Source organism: Leptopilina heterotoma, unplaced genomic scaffold, assembly GCF_015476425.1.
Source record: "Leptopilina heterotoma isolate Lh14 unplaced genomic scaffold, ASM1547642v1 Lhet_121, whole genome shotgun sequence".
Taxonomy (NCBI): domain Eukaryota; kingdom Metazoa; phylum Arthropoda; class Insecta; order Hymenoptera; family Figitidae; genus Leptopilina; species Leptopilina heterotoma.
The window spans coordinates 2,528,320-2,554,481 of NW_025110839.1; the positions used below are offsets into that span (position 1 = coordinate 2,528,320).

Genomic DNA, 26,162 nt, shown 5'->3' on the forward strand with positions numbered 1-26,162 from the left:
CAACAAATTTTTAAATAATCGAATTCTTTCGACGAATTGAATAAAATTCTACAATGAGTGTTATTATTTATCAAAATAATGGAATCATTGTGAAGAAATTTATAAAAAAATTTGTATAAATAATTGTATTTATGTGAAATTTTTATTATTTATAAAAATAATTAAATTTTTCCGCAGAATTTTATTATAATTTTATTTAAATAATTGAAATGTTGCCAAGAATTTTATTAAAATTTTTGAAAATAATTGAATTTCGGAGAAGAATTTTATTACTTTTGAAAATAATTGAATTTTGACGAGAATTTTTAAAAATTTCGAACATAATTGAATTTTTGCAATCATTTATAGTTTTTCCAAAATTGAATTTTTTTAGTTATTTGAAAAGAAATTATTGTCATAAATAGAAAAATTTGACGGTTTTGTATTAGTTTTGAAGAATAAACATAATAACTTTAGAAAACAACAATTTTGCAGGACTCCGATCAAAATTCATAGATTTTTTCCGGTTTTTTTCAAGGTTTATAAAATTCTCTGACATTTCCAGGTTTTCCAGTTTTCCAGATTGCGTGGCAACTCTGTCAAATTACAGGAAGCAACTAATCAAATATATGCGTTATTTTCAAAAAAAAGTGTATTACAAAAATACTTATTTTTCATTGTTAAATTTTTATACACATCAATGGAAAATATAGGTATTCAGTTTTAATAAATCTATTTCTAAATATTGTCTATTGTGTATATAAATATTATAAAAAATGAGAATGTAAAAATTTGTTTTCTTTTAATTCCCAGGCGCAGTTAATTTGAAATATAATAAATTTCTCATTATTCCGTATTATTGTTACGTTTCATCTCCTCTTTTTTAATCGTTTATTTATTTTATTTTGGTAAAATCTCTATTCATAAGTGCAATATCCATTTTTTTTTAGTTATAACGTCGTTCATCCCGTTCGGATGGCTTCGCCCTCCCCAGCGAAATTGTAACTAACAAATTTGTACATTAATTAGTTTCTCCTTATTATTGTCATGGTATATATATAATATCTTGTTAATAAAAATAATAAAATATTATGTATATTATATCATATTTTTTTATATATATATATATTTATAATAGATTATTGCATTATGCATTTTTGGTACCGTTACGTGTTGTTTTTTTTTGGTTAAATTTGTATATATTATATATACATAATCTTGCAGAGAATCCTGTTTACTAAACTTTGGTTTTATCTTTTTTTTCTTTAGTCATTTAATTTTTCATTAACTCCTTGGTTTAGAAATTGCAATTCGAGAATTTGCGATTTGGTTTTCTTTTTTCTTTCTTAATATCCCTTTCACTCGGTATCAATTTGGGAATTACTCTTAAGTGTATATCTATAATAATAAAGAAGAAGTCTCGCTCAACTATTTAAAAAGAAAAAAATTTTCTTGTAGAAAAAAATAATTGCAAATCCATTTTTTCTTTTCCCTCAAAATTGCAGACGAAAGAGAGGTACTTTTGTCAGTACAGTCTTAAATAGTCCTCTGTGTGAGAATTTTGCGCAAGTTAGACGCAAAAAAAATGAATATTTATAGAAATCAAACTTAAATGCTAAATCCTGAAGAGATTACGTGACCGGTTGGGGAAAAAATTTATCTTTTTTTCTTCTGTAAAATTTAGTTAATTTTTCCTTCGCCAGTAAACACGCAAGTAGGACTAAAAAAAGGGGAGAAAGGGAGGTATGTACTTAGCTAAGTGGGTGGGCCTCATCATTTGAGAGCAATTCGATGGTCCTATTCTCTGTATGGCTTGCAATAAGAGTACCGATGATTCATATGTTGACTGTAGGAGCCAGAGTGAGAAAAGCGCTTTAGGCACTTGGAACACTGGAATGGCTTTTCGCCGCTGTGCAGACGTTTGTGCTCAGTCAAATGATGTTTGTGCTTGAACGCCTTCGGACACTCCTGGCACTTGTATGGTCTTTGTCCTAGAAAACAATTATTAATTTAGTTCAATTTCTCTTAATTCATTGTCAAAATACTTATTTATTATTTAGTTGAATTAAATATAATTCATTCTTAGTATGTATTGCTAAAATTTGTTTCCCCTAAAGCGACTCTAATAATTAATTCGCACTATATAATAATTATTAATTTTAAAAGTAGCAAAAACTAGCTTGAAGATCGAAAAAAGTAAAAAAAATTACTTATCGACGAATCAAATTTGACGACTAAGAAACTCATTTTAGATGATTCAGAAAAGAAATTTGATTCTGCATTTTATTTCCCTGATTTTGTTTCTAATTTTCATCAAAAATATTTACTGTTCTTTCTTACACTGCTAATAACTTCAATTCTAATTTTTTACAAAATTCAATAACTTTTTAAAATTTTAATTTCAAATTTTCCAAAAATACTATTATATTTGAAAATAATTTCTAAAAGTAGTAAAAATATTCTTTAAAACGTTTTAATTACAATTTTTTTAAAGAAGAATTTTTTTTCATAATTTCCAAATGAAATTACATTCAAAAATATGGAATAATTTTTATTAAATAAATATTTTACTTATTTTTCCACAGGAATTACAATAATTTAAATGGTTAGCGTGTAAAATCTTTTTTTTTTAAATTTAACAGTTTCTAAAAATTACAATTCAAAACTTTAATCATTTAATAAAATAATAATATAATAATTTTTTTCTTAATTTAAATATTATTAGTTTTATAGCAACTAGAATTTTCAAAGATTTCAATTTAAAAATCTTTTGAAATTTAATTATTTCTAAAAATTCAAACAATAAAACTTCTATTATTCAATTATTAGTATCTAAAATTTTTAATAACTAAAATTCATTTTTAAATCTAATCAATTCTTAATAGAAAGTTTTAAAAGTATGATTATTGTTATCTTATTTATGAAAATAATTGAATTTTGCAAAAAAAATTTTATATAATTATTGAAATACATAATTGAAATTTTGATGAGAATTTAAACAAAAATTTTGAAAGTAATTGAAGTTTTGCCAAGTATTTTATTAAAATTTCTGAAAATTATTGAATTTCTGAGAAGAATTTTGATATTTAAAAAAAAAATTAAAATCTTGACGAGAATTTAAAAAGAATTGTTGAATGTATATAATTGAATTTCTAAGAATTTCATTACTTTTGAAAATAATTGAATTTCTATGAAGAATATTGTTATTTTAAAAAATAATTGAATTTTGCAAAGAATTTTATTAAAATTCCTGAAAATAATTGAATTTCTAGGAAGAATTTTGATATTTATAAAGATAATTGAAATCTTGACAAGAATTTTTAAAAATTTTTAGAAAGTAATTTAATTCTTTTTTAATTGATTAAATTCCTGTGAATTTTTTATTAGTTATGAAAATAATTAAATGTTTGCGAAGAATTTTATTACATTTTTTTAAATAATTGAATTCTTTTGGAAAATTTTATTAAAGTATAGTAGATATTGAAAATCATTGAATTGAGGAAAATTTTTGAAAATAATTAAATTTCTACGAAGAATTTGATTGAAATGATATTAAAAATATTTGAATTCCAGCGAAGAATTTTATTATTTATGAGAATAATTGAATTCTCACAATTTTTATCGACAATTTTACATATTTACAATTTGATTGCGAATAATTCAATTCTCATAAAGAATTTTATCAAAATTTTTGAAAATAATTGAATTTCTTTGAAGAATTGCATTACATTTTTTCGCAATTTTTTTATTGCGAAGAATTTTATTAAAATTCTTGCAAATAATGGATAATTTAATAAAAGTTGTATTTTAAACAACGACGAATTTTATTAAAATTCTTGTAAATAATGGATTTTTTTGGAAAATATTTAATAAAAGTTTCATTTTAAATATTTGAATTCCTGTAAAAATTGTATTATTTAGAAAAATAATTTAATTCTATTGTAAAATTTTATTAAAATAGTAGATATTGATAATTATTGGATTTCGAAAATTTTTTGAAAATAATTGAATCGTTTCTAAGAATGTTATCAAAATTTTTGAGAATAATTTTGTTATTTCAACTTTTAGCGAATTTTAAGTTGTGCAAATTCTCAAAAGCCTGCTAAAGGTCCCGGCTTTTTTCTCAGAGTGTTACATATTTCGAATATATGTGCAATAATATCGTATGAAATAATATTCTTATGAATTCATTGAATTAATCTCAACTTACCGGAATGTTCGTACTTATGTCTTGCTAGGGAACTTTGCTTCGAGAATGTTTTATCGCATTGATCACAAAAATAAAGACCTTCTTGCTCCGTCTCGATCGTTGGAGTCACATCTGCTTGAACGAGAATCCCTTCAGCCTGTGCTTTAACGACCGTCTGATTTTGACTCTAGAAAAAGAAAAAGAAAACGAATAGTTAATATATGCAATATTTATAATAGTTAACATTTATTACTAATAATTAATATATTTATATATAATATAAAAATCAAAATACGTTTGCGACATGTGATTTACGATGAATATGGTGAAAAAATCACGTTTTCATAATGTAATCACCTTCGTTAGTGTCTCATTAATGGGCAATGTACGTCGAACTTCAGCGGAATCGGTCGTCTCTTCATCGATAATAAGAGGCGAATCCTCAAGATCAGTGTCAGGATTCAATGTCGGTGTCATCAGTACAATGTCTTCCTTCGGTCCACAAGGTGACGCTGTATTTCTACTCGATGTATCACTTTCTTTTATCACGGAAATTGTCAGTTCTTTTTTCGAGAGATCAAGCGGTTGTTCATTTATCGGTTGAATGCCAGCATTCGCCAATGGAAGAAGGGCAGGAATTTTCGATTCCCGACGATCTCTCGCTCTTGAATTTTGAAACCAAACCTAAAGAAATTTACTTCATTATTTTACAGAATTTCTAAAATAAAATTTTTCTAATTTCATTAATTTTTGTTTAATAAATATTGAACACCTATTGTTATTTATTTTTCTACCAGGAATTAAAATTTTAAAATACTTAGATGTAAAATTTACTTTTGAAATTTGATTAAATTTAGAACTTGAAATATTTTCTAAAATTTTAACTGAAATACTTTTTCAAATCAATTCTTATCAAAAAGTTGTACGAGAATTCAATTATTTAAATACAAAAATGAATAGTTGATTATTTCTAAAAAAATATTAGAAATACAATTTTTAGAAGCTAATTTTCATTAATTTTTATTTTTAAATTTAAACTTGAAGATTTATCATTATAATCTTTGAGAATTCAATTATTTTCAAAATTTGCAATTAAAATTCTTCAAAAGTTGAAAGTAGTCGATAAAAGTAGAAGAAATATCCGAGGCCTGATTAATCAATAAAAATGTATTTCTGCGAACCTGAACAACACGAGTGGGAAATTTGATGTAATCAGCGATCATGATGATTTCCTCTTTCTTCGGCCTTGGATTAATGGCGTAGTATCCTTTCAGAACAGCCAATTGTTCATCATCGATCAATGATCTTGCCCTGACTCGTCGACCACTGTCACTTTGAGGTTGACTCGTTTCATCTTCATCCTCGGAATCAACCTCCGATGAATCAACAACGTCGGCTTTCCTCTTGCAACCCTGTCTTATTGTTGGCTTTTGATTGACCTCTTCGAGTTTTATCGCCAAACCCTCGCTCTGCGAGTCGCATTGGTCTGTCGTCGGCCAATCTGGATAATGGGTCATTTCGCTCGAGATTTCACTGTCTTGATCCTTAAAAAAGAAAAGGAAAGTTAATTATATTCTTTTGAATTTTATATAAATACTAGCAAAGTGATATTCAATTTAATATTATTATGCAAATTACAAAATTTTTTATTTTCGAATATGAATTTTTGAATAATTTCAGACTCAAATTAAAAAAAAATTCAATTATTAACTAATTTACTAATTAATTATTCTTGTTTAATTGTAATTTAAAAAAATTTAATGAATCCTTCGAAACAATTTAATTATTTTTTTTAAATAGTAACCATTGCAAAAATTCAATTATTTTCAAAAAACTTTCACGAAAGAATTCAATTTTTTTTACTTATTCGATATCAAATATTTCAAAATCAAAAGAATTCAATTATTTTCTAAAATTTTTATAAATCTTCCAAAACAATTGAATTATATTTATAAATAGCAAAATTATTTGCAAAAATTCCATTACATTCAAAACAATTTCACGAAAGAATTCAATTTATTTCTTAGTTCGTTATAAAAAATTTCAAATAATTCAATTATTTTCTAAAATTTTAATAAATTTTTCGAAAAAATGTAAAGAAACTCCATTATTTAAAAAAAAAATTCAAAGAAATTCTTCAAAAAAAGTTTAATGAGAATTAACAAAAATTTTAACTCGAGAATTCAATTATTTTCCTAAATAATAATATTCTTCGAAGGAATTCTATTATTATCAAATTTTTTGATAAAATTTTTTGCAACAATTCGATGATTTCGAATAAATTAATTTTAAAAATGGAAATTATTTAAAAAGTTAGGAAACAAAAATGCAAACAACCGGAATACAACGATTATTATAATTACAGGCTTCGAAGTGACACACATTTCCACTTTTTTGACACTTTTTTTGGTCAAGCCTACTTTTTGCTACTTATTTTGTCAAAAAGCTACCAAATGCTACTTTTTCCAAAAAAAGGTAAACAAAATTGACAGAATTCAAGAATTTTAGTTTTTTTGGTGAATTTCGTAGATTTTCAAAAGCCCGCCAAGTGAATTAAATTTATTATTGGACGCGTGATTATAATATATTATAATAATTACTAATAGTGAATGTTTATTAAATTACAACTTTCTAACGTTTCGAATTTTTCGTATCTTATTTTATTATTCTTTAAGCTTCTTAAAAAAATTAAAAACTACATTTTTCATTTTTCACCATATAATTTAATAGTAATATCTTTCTTGACTTTATAAAAGTTGCATTAAGTATAGAAAAAATCAATTAATTAACAATAAAAACTTAAATTTTTTTTATATATAAATTGTTTGATTAAAAATCCAAAATAATATTTATTTAACGTGACTATTTATTATATGTTTAGAAACGTTTTGTCAAATTTAAAAATATTAATTGTATTTTCAATAATACAGTGTTTTAAGTCGGTTGTTCAATAATAAAAACATTTATAAAGATTTAAGATCTATCTAGAAAAAAAATTATAATTTTTTTTAGGGGCCGTCCATAAAGCATGTGATATTGTTAGGGGGGGGAAGGGGTTAAGAAAATGGTCATGGTTTATCACGAGGGGGAGGGGGGTATTGGCCTTCTTGTCATGTGATATAACTCTTGAAAAAAATCTATACTTTTATGTATAGTATTTATGTGGTTGGATGATTACCTAATTGATGAAAGTTTCGTGGACAATGAAAATTTAGGCTTTAAGGAGAAAGAAAACGCACCACTATTAAGCATCAACTATTACTGGAAAACCCTTGGTGTGAAGATAATGCATAATTCAGAAAAGAAAAAGATAATATACACTATACTGGTCAAAATTGAGAGACCACCCATTTTCAGACGAATGAAAAACGTTTTAAAACATAAAACTTATTGAAACTAAAATTTTTTTCTGTTTATTTTTTGAAAGATTTGAAAAATTTGAATAACTTCTAAAATAATGAACGCTTTTAAATGATTTTAGGCTTATTTTAAAGGTAATTTGCTACACTATAAGAATTACTTATAGGCATTAACGGGTAATTTTTTTCTTAGAAAATGCAGGACATCAAACTTAGACCAAAAAAATTCAAAAAATTTGGAATAATTTTTCTGTACTAAAAACTATTCTAGAAAATATATAACATATCATACATTGTAGATTTTTCAAGAAAATTTTATAAAAAAATATTTAAAAATTTAAAAAATTATTTTTCTGTTAATAAGATTGTTTCAAATTTTTTGAATTATTTTGGTCCAAGTTTGATGGCCTGCATTTTCTAAGAAAAAAATTACACGTTAATGCCTATAAGTAATTATTATAGTGTAGCAAATGACCTTTAAAATAAGCCTAATATAATTAAAAAGCGTTCATTATTTTAGAAGTTATTCAAATTTTTGTAAAAAATTGAAAATGACGATTTTTTAAAAATATCTAAATGAATTATTTGCCAAACGACTTCTGAAATATCTTGTTCTTTTCAAAATTTTATCATCTTTCAAAAAATGAACAGAAAAAAAGGTTAGTTTCAATAAATTTTATGTTTTAAAACATTTTTTATTCGCCTGAAAATGGGTGGTCTCTTAATTTTGACCGGTAATGCATTTTAAATAATATATAATAAATTAAATAAATAAATAATAAAATAAGTATTAATATTGAATAATAAATTAAAAAATATTCTTGCTGAAAAACGTTTGTTATTTTAATAATATTAAAATTTAAATTGATTTCTTTGACATGATAGAGAGGGGGGGATTTGTAAATATCATGACCTATCACAACCGGGGGGAGGGGGTCAAAAATCGGAAAAAAATATCACATGCTTTATGGATGGCCCCTTATTGGAATTAAATTACTCATAATTTATTATTGTACAAAATTATGGCTATGTGGATTCTAAAATTTAAAAAATTTATATGACTAAAAACAATCCATTTTTTCCATTTTGATAGTTGTTATTAGTAAATTACTAAAAAATGTTTACGTTTCATTTTTAAAAATTAGATGGCTGATAAAAAGTTATTGATAGTTTTTTAAAAAATAATAAGGAGAAAGAAGGTGTCAATTTTACTTCTCAAAATTATGAGCCTGTTATTAAAAAACAAATTCTTATGAAAGATCTCCTTTAAGTATTATTAACAACTAGCTGTCGTACCCGTCTTCGACGGGTTTTAGTTTCTACTAATATATTTGAAGAGGTGTCTACCAATCGGGAATTTAATTTGATTGGGAAAAACTAATAATTAGTTACATTAACTACTTCATTAAAAAAATATTACTGTTTGAATCAGTAAATGACTTTTCCTATCAAATACTATTTTCAACTAATTCAGATTTACAGAACAGTATTTGTCAGTTTGTAGTACTTTATGCGTTTGTAATATTTCAATTAATGTATTAAAAATTAATCCTAATTTTCCACCAGCTTTTGGAGTTATGTAGAGTCTAATTCGAACTAATTGTATCGCAAGTAGACCCTACGTTACGACTGCTAAAATCTAAAATAAGACCTATATTGTAGGCTGAATGTAGGGCTTAAATTTTGCCAAATAAAAATATGACATTAATAAAAATTAAAGCAAAAAGCAATTTTTTAAAAACGAATTAATATAATAAAACATTTTTTAATTAGATAAGAAAATTCCCGGTTTGGCAAAAAATTCCCGATTTTTCCTGGTCGAATTAAATTTCCGGCTATTTCTCAGTTTTCTTTCGCGGTTAATAGACACTCTGTTAAATGTATTGGTAGAAACTATAACACGTTTTCGATTCCTACATGGGAATCTACATGGGATCCACTTTCATAAAGGAAACCATTTGGATTCCCATGTAAAACCGTATGGTAAATTGCGACACGATTTTGAGTGATAACTATACCTTAAATAAACCCAAAAAGCCTATATTTATTTAAGAAAAAAATTCCATGTAAAATCTATTTTTATTTTTCAAGTAGGTATAATTTTTCCATATCCCTATTGAAAATTTCCACATGGGATTTTACATTTTACCCGTTTTTGCTTAATGCCCGGATATAATGTTGGAAAGCAACAACATACCCCAAAGATTTCTAAAATTCAAGAAGCAAAATTTTAATTCATAAATAGGAATTTGTTATTTATTTTCAAAGTCATTTCTAAAACATTTCTAGAATTCAAAAATAAGAAAATTTTGATTCATAAATCCCAATTTGACCTAATGGCGTTTTAAGGACTTTATATGTTACCGTACCCGCTGAAGTTAAATTTCAGTTTTATTGATGCTTTTACTGTACCCTTTATGTTGAACGTATACATATATTTTATTTTCTACGTTAAATGAAATATGAAAATACATGCTATGAAATTTCCAAAGTTAAAACATTAAAATAACAATACACAAATTATTTGCAAACTCACGTTAATTGATTTTAGAAAATTTGTAATAGACATCAAATTCATGACTCTAAACTTGTTAATAAAATAAATGTAATGAATGTAATTTAAAATTTTAAAACATCAACCGATATCAATACCAACTTCATAAAAAATTAAACAATATTGAAAAAAACTAACTAAAAATTTGGTCGAAAATCAAAAATATGATTTTGGCTTAAAAATTCGGGTTTATTATTTATATTTCATTTTTATAGTGAAAATTAGTTGTATTTATATTAAAAAGTAGCTACAAAAAGTGTCACATCAATTTGACAAAAATTAAAAAAATTTGCATTTTTTCAATTTTTTGAAATTTGTGAAAAAAGCTATAACTTTTGTTCAGCTTAATATTTTTCAATCGGATATGGCTAGAAATTTAAGTTAGACCAATACTCTTTTTGGCCTGCTACTAGACTTCGAAGCCTGATAATATAGACAATAGTCTGTTTTCGTTGTTCGCCTCGGGTTAGGTGCCACATATTAAATTTATTAATCAAATTAATGTACCTGATAATCGTCATCCAATTCCCGTTTGATAGTGGCAGGCGATGACGATAGTTTCCTGACGTTAGCCTCGAGTAATTGTTTCGTGACGGATGTATTGACGGTCTCGAGAATACGTCGAACGGCGTCTAATCCCTCATTTGGCGCTGGCGATTCTTTGCCCTCGGTTCCCTCAGTGCCCTCCGAATCGGCCGTCGATGGACTCATCACTTCACCATGAGATTCGTAATGTTCAGATGATAAATCGTCACGTCTCTTTGTATGCAACTGATGCAAAAACTTTCTCAATGACGACTGCAGAAAATACGTTCCAAATCCCATCATTTGCGGAAGTAGTGTAGGCACATCGTACATACCTAAGAGAAAATTTTATATTAAAATGTGAATTACTGTTCTTAATTTTTAGTTGAGAATTTTCTTAAATTTTAAAAATTATTCAAAAGAAAAAAAAAGAAACGAAATATTTACCCCCTCCTTCGTTATGAATGTCATGATAATGAGAAGGCGAAAGTTTAGGTAAAATTGGCAGGAAAGTATTGTTATTCGCAGCAATCATATCAACGTCGCGACGATTTTGTAATGGTGCTTGACTTTTTCTCGGCCCTCTGTCCACATTACTGATTGCTCCTTGCCTCGACTTCTTTAGATTTACTATCAGACATTTTTTTGAGGTCATGTGACTTGAATAGGATCCAGAGTGTGAGAATCGTTTGCCGCAGTTGTTACATTGAAATGGCTTCTCTCCACTGTGAATACGAAGATGCTCCTGTAAAAAATTCAATCTTCGTTACAAAAATACTCCCAATTTTTTTTTAAATTATGTTATAATACAAGATAGACACAAAAATTTAATTTTCCTTTTCCCTCATTTTTCCCTAATTTCCAGACAAAATTTTCACTTTCTCCCTAACCCTAAAGAATATTCTGATTCACTCTAAACATTATTAGATACTCAAAAAAATTTCTATTACATTTATTTACAAATTTCTTCAAAAGTCAAATTATTCGAAAACATCAATAACTTCATTTTTAAATAAATATTTAATCTATCTATAAATATTTAATCATCTTGAAAATTACTTCAAGATTTTTAAAAATTTCAAATTCAAACCTTTTTAAAATTCAAGAACTTATAAAATAATTATTTTAAAACATGAAGATGATCGGAGTGATAAAATCATTATTTTATATTATAAACTTTTTCAAAATTATTCCCAAACTTTAAATTCAACTATTATTTTCTAGACTTTCTAACTAAAATTTTTCTTTACATAAATTATTTTTCATAATTTTTGAAAAAGTTCCTTGAGAAGTTTCAAATCCATTTGTTTACAATTCAATTTTACGAAATTTCGATCATTCGGAAATTATTCTTCAATTAAATATTATTGCAAAAATAAACAATTTATTCAATAATTAAATGTTTCTCAAAATTCTTTTTAAATAATTGAATTTTTTCGACGAATTGAAAAAAAATTTTTAAGAATAATTAAATTTTTCAAGGAGTTTGCTTAAAATTGTATTTAAAAATAATTTAAATTCTGTGATGAGTTTTATTATTTATGAAAATGATTGAATTCATAAAAAGAATTTTATTATTTATGAAGATAATTGAATCTCTGTAAAGAATTATATTATTTTTTAAAATAATGGAAGTACGGCTAAGAAATTTATAAAAAAAATTGAAAATATTTGAATTCCTGTGGAATATTTATTATTTATGAAAACTTGTTTTAAATAATATGATTTCTTTTGTAAAATTTATTAAAATATTTAATATTGAAAATCATTGACATGAGGAAAGTTTTTGAAAATAATTTAAATTTTGCCAAGAATGTTATTAAAATTTTAAAAGATAATTGAATTTCGGAGAAGAATTTTATTATTTATAAAAATAATTGATATTTTGCCGAGAATTTTAAAAAATTTTTGAACATAATTGAATTTCTGCGAAGAATTTTATTACTTTTGAAAATAATTGAATTTCTGTAATTATTTATAATTTTTCAAAAATTCAATTTTCTTTAGTGTTTTTAACTAAAAATCTTCTATAAATAAATTATATTTAATAATTTTTTATGAGTTCTTTGAGAATATTCAAATAATTCAAAAAAATTCAATTAAACTTTAAAAAAAAATTCTTAAAAAAACTATGAAAAAAGAAGTGTGAAAAATTCAAAATTTCAAAGATTTTATTTTTAAACCTTTACAAAATTCAATTATTTTCAAACAGAAACATTAACGCTACAATGCTTTTAATATTAAATAATTATCTAAAATTTCAACTGAAATTTATTTTAAAATTTTTAAATCAATTTTTATTAGAAAATTCTACGAGAATTCAATTATTTAGATACAAAAATAAATAATTTATTGAAAAATTGAATGTTTCTTAAAATTGAATTTTCATAAAGAATTTTATAAACAAATTTTAAAATAATTGAATTCTTTTGACGAGTTTTAATAAAAATTGTTAAGAATAATTATTTTTTTCGAGGAATTCGATTAAAATTGTATTAACAATTATTGAAATTTTGCGTTGAGTTTTATTATTTATAAAAATAATTGAATTCCTAAAACGAATTTTATTATTTATGAAAATCATTGAATTTCTGCAATCATTTGTAACTTCTCAAAAATTCAATTTTTTAAAGTGTTTTAACTAAAATTCTCCTATAAAGCCATTATTTTTAATAATTAATTAAATATAGGTATTAAAAAAATTTAATTAATATTAGAAAAATTTGAATTATTAAAATTTTTAAACAATCTAAGTTCTTTAAAATTTGTAATTAAATTAATTGAAAATTGAAATGTTCTAAAATTTCAAATTAAAACCTTTTGAAGTTTATCTATGTATTTATGAAAATTGTAAACGCAACTCTTGTAAAATTCAATTAATTTTGAAATATTTAAGTAAAATTATTCATTAAATAATTCAATAATTTTATGATAGTTCTTCAAGAATGAAGTTATTTAAAAAGAAATTATTGTCAGAAATAGAAAAAATTGAAAATTTCGTATTAGAATTTGTGGTAATTTCATAGAGTTCATGAGGGAATAAATAAAGACACAAAAATAAAAAATTTTCTTATGAATTTTAAAAATATAATATTTCCCAGTACTTTTAATAAAAATCCCTAACTTTTTCCTGACCTGTGGCAACCCTGTAAAAATTATGTTAAAATAATTAAAAATAAAAATCAAAAAATATGAATGACGCTCCGAAGAAAGGTATCTAAGAAGCAAAAAATTTGAAGGTTATGTTTGTATCATTTATAAGTTTCTGTGTTTAATTAAAAACTAAAATAATTTTTTATAAAATATTTTGAATCTAAAGAAGACCAACGAAGACCAATGGACATTGATGTATTTTCATTCAAAAAATTACAAACATAACCTCAAATTTTTAGTTTCTGTATCTTTCTTCAGTGCGCGTCACATATAAATACAAAACAAATGAAACTAAACAAAGAGAGAATTTGTAGGAAAACTGTCAGAAAATTATTTACCTTGAGGTGGTGTTTGAATTTGAAGGCTTTTTCACAGTGGGGACACTTGAATTTACGGAGAACTGCACTCTCATCGTGGCTGATCATGTGCCTCTGAAGACGATAGACGTTGGCAAAAGTTTTATTACACACTTTGCAAGACTGTAAAATTAATTAATGTTTGTTGCTTACGTAAAACAATAAAAGAATCCACCCATTTGAAACACGTATTTATTTATTTATTTCGAACCTAAAATTATTTCCCCAAATTTCGTAAAATATAAAATTTCTGTTGGCATCACTGCAAATGTTATTTAATCCCTGTAGGAAAAGAGAGCAACTTCCGGTTCGTGTGTACGTTCGTGTAGATTCGTAACAAGAGGCGAAACGAACCTGCACGAATCAAACATCTTTCTTCAGCCATTTGCAATTATTTTTCCCACGGATAGAAAGCAATGACAACGATGTTTATTAAAAATATTTACTTTTGTCGTTTTATCTAGCAAGAAGAGAATATTTTTCTCTTTAAAAAAAAGAAGGAAACCAGAATCGTCAATAAATCGTTTTCCCAAGAGTTCTCGAAATAGACGGTAAATTAAAGAAAAAAGCCCAGTGTATTAAAGTCCCCTCGCAGTTTCACGGGAAAAAGAAGCGATAAATCAAAGAATTTAGTGTTGAGGTCAAGAAATGTGAGTGTGGAGACTTTAAATTATCAGGATGGAGATTAAGGAAAACTTTACATTATATAGGGAGGAATCTGTAAAAAATAAAAAGAATAGAGCGAAAATTTTAAGATAAAATACTGATGCTGCAGATTGTCAAAGAAGAGTGAAGAAGAGTATATAGATATATATTTTGTCCTGCGTGTATAAAGTTGAGATGATAAGCCACTTACGACTTGCGAGAACTGAGCACCGAGGTCGTGCTTATCGATGACGTAGGTCGTCTTGTGAATGTCCTCGAGATGGAGCTGTAGGACGTTTAAATTCCGACAGAGGATACCGCACTGGGGACACCTTTCACCCTGTTTCGTCGAACCTCCTTCTCCGCCGCCGCCACCGCCACCGACACCTCCACTCGCAGTACCATCCGCGCAACCGCCCACTTCCGTGTCCGCACCTGTCTCGTCCTCGCTGCACCCTGCTCACAAATGAAACGCCCTATATTAATTTCCAGTCATGGCCGACCTAACATCCAAAAACATCACTGCCATAACCCTCAACTGTTCTCTTTTGTTCTTCAAAACATTATTTTAAAAAAACGCATGTATTTTTATATTTACCAATCATAAAAAATCGATTATTCTCTTCAGTTTTTCATTACTTTTTTTGTTATTAAAAAGATTTGTTGGGCATTTTAAAAAAAAGAAACTTTTTAGAAATGCCTTACTTCAGAGTATTTAAAATGTCTGATCGGAAGGACAGCTTATAAGCAGTTGTCTGTACAAAGAAAACGTCCGCCATGTTAACATGGCAGACGTTTTCTTTGTACAGGTAACTGCTTGTATGCTGTCCTTCTGGTTTGCACAACTATTTATTAATATAGCATAATTAATAAATTAATGAATTCATTATTATTAATTTATTAATTACCATAGCGATTTTAATTTTCTTTGTACAGGTAACTGCTTATATGCTGTCCTTCCGGTTTACACAACAATTTATTAAAAAGCATAGCATTTCTATCATAATATTATTAGTTCATGGCAAATTTGTCTATAATGTTAGCCATGAACTAATAAGATTGTAACAGAAATGCCACAGTTAATTAAAAAAAGTTATTCTTCAAAATTATAATAAAATTCTTCAAAATACACTACCGTCCGTGAGTATCAGGACGCCCCTTTTTCATGAGTGGAAAAATGCTTAAAACGTAGAAAATAAGAATGACAAAAATTTTTCGTATTTTTTTCCTGAAAGCTAATGAATATGAAATGAAAATGAAATTATCATGAATATTAAAGTGTCAAAAAGGTCAATGTAAAATATGTTCATTTAATAGATATACTAAAATTCAAAAAAGCTTTTTAATTACTTAATTATTTCAATTAAAAAAAATTTTTTTTGGTGAAAAAGTGTCAATCTGCTTTTCAAAATTTTTTTATCCGACTTTCACAGTTTCAAATTTTTTTGGAAAAATTTATATCACAATACGATTAATTAATTTAGATTCTACATTGAATAGAGATTGAAACAAGACCAAGAACGCTAAAAAAAGTTAATTAGTTTTCGAGAAATTAAAAAATTACGAAAACCATGCAAAATCCAGTATTTTTTCTGTATCTGACAGAATAGTCAACGAAAATTCTTCGATCAGGTGTCAGTCTTTTCATTATTTCATTAGCTTTCAGGAAAAAAATACGAAAAATTTTTGTCATTCTTATTTTCTACGTTTTATAAGCATTTTTCCACTCATGAAAAAAGGGGCGTCCTGATACTCACGGACGGTGGTGTAATTCAACAAATTTTTTATATAATTGATAATTTAAAAATTCTTTCAAACGATTCAAATTATATTTTCAAAATTTTTCGAAATTTATAATTACTTTCAATATTTACTATATTTTAATAAAAAGTTTCCCAAAAGAATTCAATTATTTGCGCATAAAATTTTAATAAAATTCAGAGTTAGTCACCCATTTTTTCTCAATATTTTAATTCTCTCAATTTTTCTCTCAAAATTTTAATTACAATTCGTCGAAAAAAATTTGTAAGAATTCAAAATGCAAAGAATTTTAGGATTTCAATTATTTTCAAAAAATGTTCGAAATTCAATAAATTTCAATATCTACTATTTTAACAAAATTTAAAAATAAAATTCAATTATTTTCACAAATAATAAAATTTTTACAAAAATTCAATTATTTAAAATAAAATTTTCATTAAATTTTTTTTAAAAAAATCAATTATTTAAAAGAATTTTATTAAAATTTCTAGAAACGATTCAATTATTTTCAAAAAATTTTCAAAATGTAATTATTTTCAAAAATGTTTAATGCAATTCTTTGCAAAATTCAATTATATTCAAAAATTTTTTTAAAATTCTACATAAGAATTAAATTACTTTAAATAAAGTTTTAATTGAATTCTCGTCGAAAAAAATTGTAAGAAATCAATTATTCTCATAAATAATAAAATACAGTAGACAAATTCAATTATTTTGAATATAATTTTAGTTAAATTCTTCGCAGAAATTAATATATTTCCTTAAATAATAACATTTTTATAGGAATTCAATTATTTAAAATACAATTTTCATAAATTTTTTCGAAAAAAATTAATTATTTAAAAGAATTTTAATAAAATTCCTAGAAACGATTCAATATTTTCAAAAAATTTTCGAAATTCAATTATTTTCAATATCTAATATTTTAATTAAATTTCCCAAAAGAATTCAATTATTTAAAAAAAAAATTTGATAAAATTCCACGCATAATATTCAATTAGTTTCATAAATAATAAAAAATTTAACAAAAATTCAATTTTGTAAAATAGAATCTGTTCCCTAAATTCGAATCAGTTAAAAATAACTGATTCAGAAGCAAAAAGTCAGTCACTAATTCAAATAGTAATATTTCTACTGACAATTAGTTAAAAATAACTGATTGTCAGTTAAAAATAACTGAAGTTTCAGTAAATTTTTTTTTGACTGATTCAATTAGTCAAGTTTAACTATTTTTTTAGTTATTTTTTACTGAAAATTAGTTATTTTTTCACTGAAAATCAGTTATTTTTAACTGATTCAGAAGCAAAAAGTCAGTCACTGATTGTCAGTTAAAACCACGATTTTTAACTGATTCAAATTAAGAGAGTGTATACATTGATTGGAAAAAATTAATTATTTTAAACTGTTTTAGAAAAATCTGTGCAAGAATCAAATTATTTTCACAAATAATAAAATTTTTCATTGGAATTCAATTATTTAAAAAATTGTAATAAAATTCTTCACAAGAATTTAATTATCTTTATATAAAATTCTTCTCAAGAATTCAATTATTTTTACAAATAATTAAACTCATATCAGAGATTCAATTATTTTGAAAAATTTTTATAAAATTCTTAAAAACGATTCAATTGAGGGGCTGGATGCTATAACGTGTTACGCGCCATTCACTTAACATGGCGCGTAACACATTATAGCATCCAGCCCCTCAAATATTTTCAAAACTTTTTCGAAATTCAATTATATTTTCAATATTTACCATTTAAATAAAATTTTCCAAAAGAATTCAATTATTTTCATAAATAATAAAATTCTTACAATATAATTAACAGGGTGTCTAGCGAATTATGATTTTCAAATTCCCGGCAAAATCCCGGATTTCCCGGACCTAAAACTAAATTATTCCCGGATTTATTTTTAAGACATTAATGACTATACTATTAAAATTTCATAATTTTTTAAATACAGTGGAAACTGAATTATACGAACTAATTCAGGCAGGATCTGGTTCAGATAATCAAAAGTTCAAATAATAGAAATTGCAATTATTTTTTTTATATTTGTGGATAAATGATTGTTTCGGAATTATTTTGCAATGCCCAATGGCATTTATGTCTTCTTTTAGATATTTACATTAAAAGTCACTGAGGTTCAACTGCAATAAGTTAAAAATATTAGGATTTATAATTAAACTTTTAATTGAAGACTTTAAAATGTTAAAAATGTATGCAACAATTATATAAATAATAATAATATACGGTCAATTCTACGTCACAAGTATATTTTATTTATAGTATCCCAGGAGGAAAAGTCGGACGAATGTCGAATTATACAACCGCCTGGGATCCGCGCCCGTACGGACCGCCAGCACCGATGGTCTGTACCGATTCGGATCCTAAAATGCAACCGGCGCGGAACAGATTAGGCTCCGACTTTTGGATCCGCCTTTCTACTTTCGTCAGTACTGGCGCGGTACTGGATTTGTTCCGCCTGCAGATTTCATTCTTCTACGCGCGTCGGAAGAATGACGGATGTTAGGTCTGTACTGGCTCGGTGCTGGGGCGGATCCGACTGCGGATCTCGTCATTTATTGTTATAGTTTACATTATCAGTATAATCATAAATTTTTTTTTTTTATTATAATTAATTATTACAATAACTAATTGCATTTATTATAATATTATTATTAGTTAACCAATAAATAAATTAATAGTATTCATGCAAAGGAAGAATATAAGAAACTTAATTTTTTCATTATATATATAAAAATCCAACTTTATTAATGTGCAATTAAATAAATAATTTTTAATAAATAATATATTAATTTGAAAGAAGTAAAATATATTTAACTTGAAAGAAAATGTGATCAATACATTGTAATGCCTACAATAAATACCTAACATATTAAATACAATATATAAAAAAGAGATTATTATTAATTAATTTATTATTAATTAATTAATAATCTCTTTTTAATTTAAACAATATATTAAGTAATTATTTATTGACACTTTTCTGCAAATTAAATAATTAAAAAAATGTGTTGTGCATTAAAATTTTATTCAATTTAATACTATTACTTATATGTTATAAATTGTTTTGCAGTGAAGTTATGTTCATATTATTCGATATATTATGTAATAAAATATTAAAAAACATAATAATAAAAATATAACATTTTTTTTTATCCCACATGCACAAAAATGTCGCTTTTAGATAGCTGACGACAGGGAGTAAAGTCACTCATTTGTTCGACCATATGAAAATGGCGTCCATTTTCTCCCTTGTGCAAACATAACCGCTGATCCCATGCGTTATTTTTGCCCAAGGGAGAAAATAGGCCGCCATTTTCATATAAGTCGAACAAGTGAATGACTTTTTCTCCCTGTCGTCTGCTATCTGAAATCGCCACTTTTGTGCATTAGGAATAAAAAATATCGTAAGTAACACGAGAATAAAGGCAGCCTATTTGTTTACGATGATTTTTGTGACACTTGTTCCGGTCTCGGGGCGCCTACGGCGCCCTCGACCTCCACTCGTGTCACAAAAATCACCGTAAACAAATGGCTGCCTTTATACCCTTGTTGCTTAATATACTATTAAACGAAATATTGAAATATTCATAAATACACATTCAGTAAAGTATTGAAAATATACCGGTATTACAACAGTTCGTATTTCCAAATTGCCTATTGCCGCGTAGTAATTTTACAATTTTTATTTGAGCTAGTGACACTTGAGAGTATTTAAGATTTGAGAGTCCCATGCGAGCGTAGCATAGTGGTTAGCGTGCGAGATTTCGGTGCGTAAATATTCGGTTAGGCGTAGGTTCGTACCTCCAAGCGTTAGGATTTTTCAAATGTGTATGTAATAAAAAATTGCGTTTAAGTGTATAAAGAAATAAAAAAATGTGTAAAGTGAACTGTCAATGAATTGTCATCCGTATTTATCTTTTGCAATTAATTATTATTTTTTTTATTGATATTTGTTGAAATTATCATTTGGATCCGATCCGGTTGTCAGTTGGTAGAATGCCAGCGCTCGGCTGGCTATTAAATGAAAAATCCACGGTCGGTACAGTGCCGGGTCCCAGCCGGTTGAATTATACACGGAACGGCTCTTCGCGGCCGGTTACCGGGCGGTAGAATGCCAGTTCCGAGACGGATGGCCAGCCAGCTCCTGGCCAAGTCATCTTTTGGTAGAATACCAGTTCTCGCGCGGTAGGCAGGCGGTTCCCAGCCAGTACCACTACTCCGGCGTCGGTACAGGCGAGGATCCGCGCCGGTTGGAAATTTCCCACTGGGATATGGAGTGTATAACTCCTTTTTCATTTTAAGCCAAGTATAATAAAGTAAAGAAAAGTAAAGATTTCCTTCTTCTTTACTTTATATTTTATTTATTCCTTTTAGAAAAAAGGTATACGTATCCTTTATTTTTCTATTCTATAGGGGGACCAAAATATTTTTTGCAAACTATCCTTATTATTTGTAAGTATGTATTAGATAAGTTTTCTAAATTCAATAGTTTTAGAGTTATAGATTTTAGAGTCTACTTTTAAAAATCCAATAATTTGGTTACCTATAAAAAATGAAAAAATAGATTTACAATAATATATTTTCATCCTAATTGAAAATGTGGACTGAAATTTAACGTGAAATTGCCTATACATATACTTATAATATATGTTTTTTTCATTTTTGAAAAATATATGACTGAAGGTAGTTCTCTGGCTTCTACTCTTGTAAAAATTTATTTTCTTCAAATTTTGAGGAAATGTTTCTTTTGGTGCCCTTTAAATGTGGTAAAAATTTCAAAACCCTTTGCGATGCTAAATTTTGACTTATTCAAGTTCAAACTTTCACTTTTCCATGCGTTTATGTTAAAAATAAAAAATGTCAACCACAATATCTCGTTTTTTGACATGGCAAAAGGTTTTGAAGTTTCTATCACATTTAAAAGGCATCCGAAGAAATATTTCCTCAAAATTTGAAGAAAATCTATCGAAAATCAATTTTTAAAAGAGTAGCAGCCGGAGAACTACCTTAAATTGAAATTTTTTTTATAGATTTTAATGAATTAGAGAAAATTTCCAAAAATTCCCGGATATTTTTTTCAATTCCCGGCAATTTCCCGGGTTTTTCCCGGTCGAACTAAATTCCCGGCAAATTCCCGGTTTTCCCGTTTTTCCCGGACGCTAGACACCCTGTTTAATTATTTAAAATACAATTTTCATTAAATTTTTTCGAAAAAAATCAATTATTTAAAAGAATTTTAATAAAATTGTTTACGGCAATTCAATTATTAACAAAAATTTTAATACAATTCTTCCCAGAAATTCAATTATTTTCAAACATTTTAACAAAATTCTTTGTATGAATTAAATTATTTTTTATCAATAAACTTCTTCGTAGGAATTCAATTATTGTCATAATCAAATTCGCCCTAGAATTTAATTATTTTTATAAATAAAAAAATTTTCGCGGAAATTCAATGATTCAAAATTCAATTTTTATAAAAATTTTCGAACAAAATCAATTAGTTAAACAAATTTTTATTAAATTCTTTATGGGAATTCAATTATTTATAAAAAAATGTAATGCAATTCTTTGCTAAACTTCAATTATTTTCATAAATTTTAATAAGAATTAAATTGCAATTATTCTTAAAAATTTCATTAAAATTCTTTGAAAGAATTCAAGTTTAAGAAGGGTTTGCGCCCATTCGCCCGAATCCACGCGCCCGAATCAGAAATCCCGAATATAATTTCGCCTGAATGATAATTCACCCGAATCCAATTCCCCGAATGGTTTTTCCCGAAGTCATTCGCCCGAATAATATATTTGCCCGAAAAAAGTAAATATTAATAAATATAAGAATGAAAATAAAGAAATTAAAGAAAATTAAATTTTAAAAATTCAATTGTTCCAATAACTCGAAATGTACTGATTAAACTTCAAAAAGAACAAAGGGAAACCGAAACTTTTCTTGTGGAGCTTGGTCTTGGGCGCTCTGTTAAAGCAGCGCCACGTAGGAAATGGATTGCGATGCAACGCCGGTACACTACAATAGCAGAATCCTATGAGCATTTTAAAGAAGGAGACGAAATCATGAAATATTTAGAAAATTTGACTCATAACATTCAATTATAATAGCACCTGGAAAATTGCAATAAATGTTTTTATTTACATAAATGTACTTATTTTTTTCGACCATAATACTCTTCGGGCTTTTTGTTTTCAGGCACATGTATTCGGGGAATTTTTTTTCGGGCAAACGGTTTTCGGGCGAATATATACTCGGGCGTGTGGATTCGGGTTTTCGTACGGTGTTGATAAAATTTCTATATAAGAAATTAATTTTAAGAAATATTAAATTATTTAATAAATTATTTATATTTATTTTTGTTTCTATTTGAAATTTTAAATAACTGAATTCTCGAAGAACTTTCTAATAAAAGTTGATTTAAAATTGAATTACAGTTAAAATTTTAGATAACAATTGAATATTAGAAGCGTTAAATACTTTTGATTTTTTTCGGTCTTATAGCTAATTTTTGATACATTTTTAAAATTAATTATAGATTGCGAAGCTTGTATGATTCTAATAAAATTTTACGCAGAAATATAATTATTTTCATAAATAATACAATTTTGACGGGTAAGTGAAAATGACACCACCAGGCTTCACAGTGCCCCTAAAAAGTATTTTAGGGGAAATAGGGAACTGAAAATTGAAAAATAGGGGACTTTTAGGGAACTGTAAAAATTGTTTATATAAAGATAAAAATACAATTTATTTACAGGAACACAAACTTCAATACAATTTTTAAATACTGCTCTAAGAAATTTTAGTACAATAAGGAGTACAACAGTAAATATTAATTTACATTTCACAAGTCTTTAAGGTTCAAATATAAATTCAAAATATTCATTTTTACAAAAATTTATTTTCTTATTTTTAATTTTCATAAAAGTTTATTTTTAGTTTAATTATTAAACGAAGATTCTTTTTAAATAAATGAATTAGATAAACAAAAAATATCTCCATTTAGTCTTTTAAAAATAATGTATGTCATAAGAAGTTTGTGCAGATTATAAAAATTTTAAATACAACTAACTTTACGGAGAAAAATGGAGTTTGAAAAACTGGGAGTCAATATTGAAAAAACAGGACTCAGTCCAGTGAAAGTACATTAATTCATTTCCATCAAGCATCTTAGGGTATTGCGTATAGTGTATAGAGGGCCTTAGTTCCAAATGTCACTGTAAAGAGCATTGAAACACAGGCGAAGATTATAAGGCGCGCTGCAGTGTGCATAGTAGAGAAACTGGACTCAGTCCCCTACTTCGAAACTTTCACAATAAAGGAACGCAGGCGCGGAACCTGTCAAAATAAATGGCCGACGCGACGCGAAACGAGTGTTTCCTTTTATTCACTTCGTCAATTTTATATAAAAAAACAATAACCAATCATTAAAAAAAAGAAAAATATGTTAAATGCACTCTTTATATATTCATATTCATAAGTTTTATTCTTCCCACATCTTCATACTTACAATTAACAACTAAATGCATCGGAAAATCTTACAATCATACGGGATTGAACACCTACCTAACCATACAACTAAATATACGCATAATTATAAATCGCACGCTTTTACATTAAGCCTCTCGGCTACGCAATCGATGGGGGAAATTTCCTATTTAAGAAACATCCCTTACCAATGAAATAAATTAGATCATGCGTGGATTTTACTTTGTAATTAATGTAAGTATGGATGTCAACAATATTCATAATATTGAATAAATAATATTGTCAACTAGTTTCAATTTGATACGGTTATTAGAATTTAATAATAAATAAATAAAAAACATTAATTTTTTCTTAACCTTTTTCAAGTTTGACTCTCCTCATGGTAAATTTGAGCATTCTTTTTTTTCCGTGTACAAAATACGAGGGGGTATTTACTGGTTGAAAACGTGTACACTCCAATACACTTATTACGCTAAAATTACACTTATTACCAAGTATTACAGGGTATTACAGGGCAATACAGAGATACGACCATTAGTGTGTGAGAGAGAGAGAGAATAACTTGTGGTTTTCGAGTATAGGTATCTACTTTATGTGCACGGCGTTCATTTTTCGAAAGAACTGGACTGAGTACAAGGCAATTTTCTATCAAAACATCTTTGTCGAACAAAAATTTTTATCGACACAAAATCTCTATGTCTCTAGTCATTTACATCCAATTTGGTTTCAATCCGATACTTAAAAGAAAAGCTGTGAATCTTTTTGACTGTTATAGTTAATCTTCTTATCAGTCTTATCAAGACTGATTTATAATTCTTCCTTTTGTGGTTATAAATTTATACTCTCTAGAAAAAGCAGTAAGTACCCAGTTTTTCCAAGGATATCAAATTGAGACAAAAATGTTGCGTAGCAACGTTTTGATTCGTTTTTTGTCTGAATTTATTGATATTCTTAGAAAAACTGTGTATATATGTTTATACGCTGCGGTATTATCGCTGCTATTCATCAGTGAAATTTCGCTAATACAGATATTTAGAGAGTAGAAATTTTGAATAAATTTGTCTATAGGTACGCATATAAATATTTTGATCTGTCGTTGGTTTGACTTTTTCTGTTGTTGACTGCTCCCTTTTTGCTTTTCGGATACGTACGTTGCGTTGCAGACACACGCATGCGGGAGCTGAGTATATCTCATCTGTTTATCTCTTCTTTTCTAGCGTCAGGAGTACAGTGAGTGAGAGAGAGAGAGAGAGAGTGTTCCCTATGTGACGAAATTAAATCGGCGTATATATACCGGTTTTTCCCAGCTAATCACCTCTGCGAATCGTATGGCATTTAAATCCCGTCAACCGACAATGGGGCCCTGAAAAAGTTAGACAGGGTTGAATGACCCTGCCATGTGCCACTTTTATCGAGGCACCCCCAGCATCGACACACGCGCCCCAGGATCCCGGTGAGATTCGAACAATGCTTGCCTGCGAGATTTGACGATTCTCCTCTCGCTGCCTCTCGCTATAGTCGCTATTCACCCTGTGCCCTCGAATCGAATAGCCCTCATGTCCCACCTTATAGGTTTTCTCCCCCCTCTCCATCACGACCTTCACCATCCGCCCCACATTCCCCAAACTACCCCCGTGCGTCCTTCACCTTCACCCCTTCGCCTCTTTTCCACCCCGTCAACGCAGTGAGCCTTGATGAAAACGACTGATAGAGTTGGATAGAGTGAAGGGTGTCCCGAAAAGAGGCCACTTTTCGACTACAACTCTCCGTGTTTCAAGGTGCCCCTATATACCTTTAATCTTTAATTAGAACTTAACGAATGTTTTATATGTTATGTTATATATGTGGGCTGCTTGTGTCCATCCTGAATTATCTCTATTAAATCTCAATTAGTTCAATTTTACCAATTTCTTCGATAAATGCTCTGTTATGCTCTACTTTAGAATTGTAATTGTTACAAATATGAGATGGACGCGCTATCTATTAAAGCAAATCATTTTGAAGCTTTATGTTGTTTTTACCTTAACTAATTAAAAGCTTCTGCTTGTTGAATTTATAACTAAAATCAGTTTTTATTCATTACTTTTATTCATTACTTTGTAGATGTAGGG

The 26,162-nt window shown here is 27.0% G+C and overlaps 1 protein-coding gene across 1 annotated transcript; it reads right to left on the reverse strand.

Annotated features, from left to right (window-relative positions):
* Positions 1-305: 305 nt before the first annotated feature.
* LOC122511387 (zinc finger protein 1) lies at positions 306-25,643 on the reverse strand. The gene is made up of 9 exons (XM_043626595.1): positions 25,443-25,643; positions 14,972-15,220; positions 14,098-14,238; positions 11,054-11,351; positions 10,589-10,941; positions 5,350-5,712; positions 4,526-4,852; positions 4,190-4,355; positions 306-1,970 (listed from the first exon to the last, which is right to left on the reverse strand). Exons 1-9 carry the CDS (start codon positions 25,641-25,643, stop codon positions 1,777-1,779), a joined length of 2,292 nt encoding a protein of 763 aa, XP_043482530.1. The 3' UTR covers positions 306-1,776.
* Positions 25,644-26,162: the final 519 nt, after the last annotated feature.